The sequence below is a fragment of the Prionailurus viverrinus genome, chromosome D1, assembly GCF_022837055.1.
Source record: "Prionailurus viverrinus isolate Anna chromosome D1, UM_Priviv_1.0, whole genome shotgun sequence".
Lineage (NCBI taxonomy): Eukaryota > Metazoa > Chordata > Mammalia > Carnivora > Felidae > Prionailurus > Prionailurus viverrinus.
In genome coordinates this window covers 19,507,571-19,513,575 of record NC_062570.1, presented here as the reverse complement: position 1 = coordinate 19,513,575, position 6,005 = coordinate 19,507,571, and the positions used below count along the sequence as shown (strand labels likewise).

Below are 6,005 nucleotides of genomic sequence, written 5' to 3'. Positions count from 1 at the left end.
TGTGTAAGTCATTTGTTCCTTCTTATCAGTGAATTAATTAATTTCCACACAGAGCCCGATGCAGGGCTTGAACTCATGAACCGTGAGATCGTGACCTGAGCCAAAGTCAGATGCTTAACCAACTGAGCCACCCAGGTGCCCCCCTTCTGGACTCTTGAAGGGAGAGTCTGTCCTATGCCTAGCTTCTGGAGTCTCCTAGGTGTTCCTCAGCCAACCTTCCTGCCTATGTCTTCACATGGCTTTCTCCTTCTAGGTCTCAGTGCTGTCTCCTTTTCCGTCTCTTATAAGGACTCTGTCATTGGACTTAGGGGACAGCCTGTTGCAGGATGACCTCATCTCAAGATCTTTACCTTAATTACATCTTTAAAGGCCCCTTTTCCAAACTAGGTCACATTCTGAGGTTCCAGGTAGTCATATCTTTTGGAAGTCACAATTGAACTCACTCTACGCATATTTTAGAAAATTTCCTCCTAAATATTGTGTTTTATGATGCTGTTATAAATGGTTTAAAATTCTTCGTTTCTAATGATTTGCTGCTAGTACCTAAAAATATAATTGACTTGGATATGTTAATCTTGTATTTGCTAGATAATAATTTGCCAAATGCAATTATTCTGGCCATTGTTATAGAGATTATTTTAGGATTTTCTACTTAAACGAGCACACCAATTACAAAAAGTTACATCAGTTACAAAAAAAAAAGCCATGTTGTTTTTTCTAGTTATGCTTTTTCTTTTTCTTGCTTTATTACAATTACTAAGATAGATGTCCAGTGAAATGGTGACTAAAAGTAATTAGAGCAGGCCTTTTCCCAACATTATGGGGAAATGATTTTATAATTAAGCATTAGGGATTTTGTTTATAGTAAGTTTTTGTAGGATGTGTGTTATCAGATTGAAAAAATTCCTTTTTTATTCCTAATATGAGAGGTTCTTTAATAAAAAAAAGAATATGAATTTTTTTCAAATGATTTTTCTGCACCTATGGAAATAATGGTGCTTTTTCCCATATATCCTACTAATAGGATGAATTACTTTGATTATTAGATATAAATCCATCTTATGTTTCTGGAATAAATCCTAATGGGAGACAATGCTCTTTAATATGTTGCAAGATTTGATTTGTTACAATTTTGTTAAGGATTTTTGCGTTTATGTTTATCAGGTATATTGGTCTGTGATTGCCTTATAATTTTTTTTTTATTTAAAAAAATTTTTTTTAACATTTATTTATTTTTGAGACAGAGAGAGACAGAGCATGAACGGGGGAGGGTCAGAGAGAGAGGGAGACACAGGATCTGAAACAGGCTCCAGGCTCTGAGCGGTCAGCACAGAGCCCGACGCGGGGCTCGAACTCACGGACCGCGACATCGTGACCTGAGCCGAAGTCGGACGCTCAACCGACTGAGCCACCCAGGCGCCCCATGCGATTGCCTTATAATTTATTTGCCCAATTTTTATTTAAAAAAAAAATCAGGGAAGTATTCCCTGTTCTTCTATTTTCTGGAAGAGTTTTGTAAGATGAGCATTATTTCTTACTTGGATATTTGATAGGAATCACCAGTCATACCATTTGGACCCGGAACTTTCTCTGTGGGAAAGTTTAGATAATGAATTTAATTGCTCTTAGAGATACGAGGCCATTTAGATTTTCTGTTTCATCGGTGTCCATTTGAGTAAGTTGTATTTTTTAAGGCATTTGTCCATTGTATCGAAGTTCTGACCTCGTTATTTTTAATATGTCTACCCTAGATATCTTCTCCTCTTGAAACTTTCCCTGACCCTTGCAACAGAAGTGATTTCACATTCTTCGTGCCATTACTTTATCTAGTAGCCCTTGTACTCCCCACTTTCCTATGCGGCTGTGTGCCCATGTGTCTCTTCTTATGCTAAGTGAAGGGCCTTAAAGTTTCACGATTGCACCCTCTTTATCTCTGAGTCTCTGCCACCTTGTATGGTGCTTGGCACATAATAGATACCATCTACCGCCAATGTTTCGTCAACCTGTTCCACTTATCATGGTCTGATTTGTAGCTACACATGCATGTTTCTGACTTCCTCAGTAGATGAGGAGCATCTTTTGCAAAAATGGCAAGTACCAGTCCATGTTCATATTCCTTCCATGTGTTAGATTTAGAATAATTTAACCTCTAAAATAACACTAATCTTACAAAACCCTTCCAGAAAATAGAAGAACAAGGAACACTGCCTCACTCACTTAAAAAAAATGTTTATTTATTTTCGAAGGAGAGAGAGACAGAGCATGAACAGAGGAGGGGCAGAGAGAGAGGGAGACACAGAATCGGAAGCAGACTCCAGGCTCTGAGCTGTCAACACAGAGCCCGACGAAGGCCTTGAACTCATGAACCCCAAGATCATGACCTGAGCCAAAGTTGGATGCTTAACTGACTGAGCCACCCCAGGGTTTCTCCCCTCACTCATTTTTAATCAAAATTGGACTATTAAATCAATCAAACTGTATAGAAAGTCAGTGTTCTATAAATGCACAAAATAGGTTAAATGGAAATCAGGAAAGCATGCATCAAAAAAGGGAGAGAAATAAGGAAACTAACATTGTTGAGTGCTTACTATAAGCCGGACATTGTGATAAACAATTTATATTCCTTATCTCATTTAACCTCAAAATAAATAGGCATAGAAAATACAATCATCCCCAATTTTGCACGTCAGGAATCTGAGTTTCCAAAAAGTGAAGTACTTTGCCCAAGTCCACAGAGTTATTAAGTGGCAGATCTGGGCTTCAGATCCAAGCCTGAATGATTCCATTATCCATCTTATTGGTTTCAATTATACTTTTGCCCATTTGATTTTCTACAAGGCACTTGATGGATTTTTTCCCAGGTTACCTCTAAATTTTGCCAGAGTAGAATATTATGTGCCCCCCACTTCCAACTGAGTGTTGGAATTACTGTAAGTTTAGAAAAACACCCAAGTATTCCCTGAATACTTGTTCATATATATATATATATATATATATATATATATATTAAATTTGTTTAATGTTTATTTATTTTGAGGGAGAGACAGATAGCGTGCAAGCCGAGGAGGGGCAGAGAGAGAGAAGGAAACACAGAATCAGAAGCAGGCTCCAGGCTCTGAGCTGTCAGCAAAGAGCCCGACGTGGGGCTCGAACTCACAAACCGTGAGATCGTGACCTGAGCCGAAGTCAGACGCTCAGGAGCCACCCAGGCGCCCCTCTTGTGCAATATATCTTGATAGTAGATATATGAAACACCAGATCCAATCGCATAGCCTCTCTGCTATTGCTAACTAAGATGCTTCTACCTTAAGTCTCTTGGCTCTCAACACAATAGTACTCTACAAATCACCTAACCAGGGTTCTCATGATAATCAGGCTTTTCCCAATTAGAAATAATGACTAATGCACCATTTTCCCGATACACTTTAGCCAAAGAACTAGGAAGCGGAGGCAAGTTTTTCAACGATTCCAGCCTATCAGTCGAAGCAAGATGTTCTGAGGTCTTCCCAGTGTGGAAAACAACAACAGCATAATGGCATTTGTTTATTTATTATTTGTGTACAATACCATGGTCAGGAACTTGCCGTTTCACCAGGGAAATTATTGCAATACATCTTTTTTTTAATGTTTATTTATTTTTGAGACAGAGAGAGACAGAGCATGAACGGGGGAGGGGCAGAGAGAGAGGGAGACACAGAATCCAAAGCAGGCTCCAGGCTCTGAGCCGTCAGCACAGAGCCCGACGCAGGGCTCGAACTCACGGACCGTGAGATCATGACCTGAGCCGAAGTCGGACGCCCAACCGACTGAGCCACCCAGGCGCCCAGCAATACATCTTTGAGGAGATGACTTACTTCACACTGATCATTCCCTGTAGTCTGCCATGGGGAGGTTGATACTTTCATGCATTATAAGCACCAGACAAGGTAGCTGGATAAATTTTCTCTCTTGAAATTCTAGTCTCGGTTGGAATGACTCCCTCAGGCATCCGCAGCTCTAGGTTCTTGCTGACTAAGAAATGAAGCAAATACTCCCAGGGGTGTTCACATTTGGGGAAAAAAAAATCTAAAAAAAGTATCCCTGCTGTTTAGATGTCAGAGACCAACATGGGGAGATTTCTTACCTTTAGGTAGAAGATAGAGCTTCTTTGTAGTCTCAGCATCAAACTTGAGAGGACATCGTCAAGACTTCATATTAATTAGTAATGTTTATTCACAGAAACCTAGATCAAATGATATTCTAGGTGGAGGCAGGTTAGAAGAGGTGGGAATGAATACGTGAACCCTTGGAAGCTATTATCGGCTGAGGATTTTTGATGAGTTGCCACTTGAAATCAAGGAAAATACCAAGGATAGTAGGAGTTGAGAAGAAGAGAAGGGCAGGATGTAATCTTTCTTCTTCCACTTAACATTGTGCGTAAGGAGAGCCCAGTCTATATGAGCTGCCCTATAGAAACTTGCTGAATGAATGAATGAATGAATGAATGAGTGTTTGATTCTGAACTTTCTTACACTGTAACTTAAAATTATGGTGGATGTGTTGTGCTCCATTTGGGTGTTGCAGGAAGCCAGGAGAGAACTTTCTATTCGATCTTGGAAACTGAGAGTGACTTTGTACTGCCTGGTTAGAACAAGCTTCTGGCCATTATTCCATTTATCCAGAGGCAGAAGGGACCCTCTTGCCTGTCACTAGAACACAGTTGCCAGTTTCAACAAAGGGCCTATATTGTATTGCCTAAGGAAACAGTGTTTCCTCTTACAAGGTACAATCTTGGCTCCTCTGCCACGAGGGGGGGTGTTCTTGAAAATGTGCTCCAGAGACCTTCCTATTTAACCAGGATGCAAATTGCATTGCTACATAATTCCCCCTGCTGAGGCCCTATGAAAGGAAGAAGTTGGGACAGATACAGCAAGATATTAGGGCAGATTTTCTCCCATTCTTCCTGCTCTACTACACAGAAGTGAACTTGATTTCAACAAGATGACCCAATTCTTAGCATGCTTTTCTACCCACTTTTACCCATAACGCTTCCAAATCACTGTCTGATTCACATTGTGCAGAGAAAGCAAATGGAAAAGAAAAGATAAAGTGGCCACTAAAAAGTAAAATGGCATTTAATTAAAACTAAGCTTCCAAGTTAATGAGGGGGGGGGAGTGGGAAATGGTATTTTGTTAAACACACACACACACACACACAAAACAAAACAAAAGCTCTGTGATTAAACCTCAGGACAGCATAGCACATCACTACCCTTTTGTGGTTTTGAGTGCCTTTTATTTGTGCACTGGAGGCAGATATTTGTCATGTTGTTAATAATTGCTCTACTAAATTGTGCCCAACAGTGTACATCACCGTAACCTTGTTTATTCGCAGACCTTTCATTTTCTTCCTGTACTTTCCTTAAGCTTGTTTCTGACGGGTGATGCGTTCACATGCGTTTTCAATTTTAAAGAACACAATCCGTTCATCTCACTAGGCATCTTTATTTGCTTAAAGTGGGGGAGGAATCAGATCGCAATTATGTTGTAAATAAGTCCATCCGCTTCCTCCCCTTTGCAGAAAAAGCTGGGGGTGGCAGCAAAGAGAGCCCAAAGAAATAGAAATTCAACTAGGTTTTTATGAACTCAGGCCTTAGAGCAAGTAGAACTAAATCTGTGGAGTCAGTGGAGGGAAGTGACAAAAATGCAAACGGTGTTTTGTTAGAGCTTTTTATTCTAAGGCATTCCAGTATTTCCTTCCCTTCTCTTCCTCCCACTACCCTGACCCCACTCCAGCCCCATGGTCAGAATCGAGGGCACGGGGCGCTTCCGAAGCCAGAAGAACAAGAATGAGGCTCTGGGTTCATCTGTCCGGGTCACCGTGAGAGGTGCAAGCAGAAAGGTAGCCGAGAGGGCCTCGTTTTTTGACCTCTCTAAAGCTGCCATCGGAGAAACTCCTAAAGAACTTTCTGATTTTTAAAATACTGAATCCTAAAAAAATTTTTTTTTAATTTTTTTTTTCAACA

At 40.3% G+C, this 6,005-nt stretch overlaps 1 protein-coding gene across 1 annotated transcript; it reads left to right on the top strand.

Annotated features, from left to right (window-relative positions):
• Positions 1-3,395: 3,395 nt before the first annotated feature.
• BLID (BH3-like motif containing, cell death inducer) lies at positions 3,396-4,874 on the top strand. The gene is given in 4 exon segments (XM_047877770.1): positions 3,396-3,450; positions 4,564-4,605; positions 4,608-4,680; positions 4,718-4,874. Coding segments are annotated over 4 exon segments (327 nt in total).
• The last annotated feature ends 1,131 nt before the right edge of the window (positions 4,875-6,005 follow it).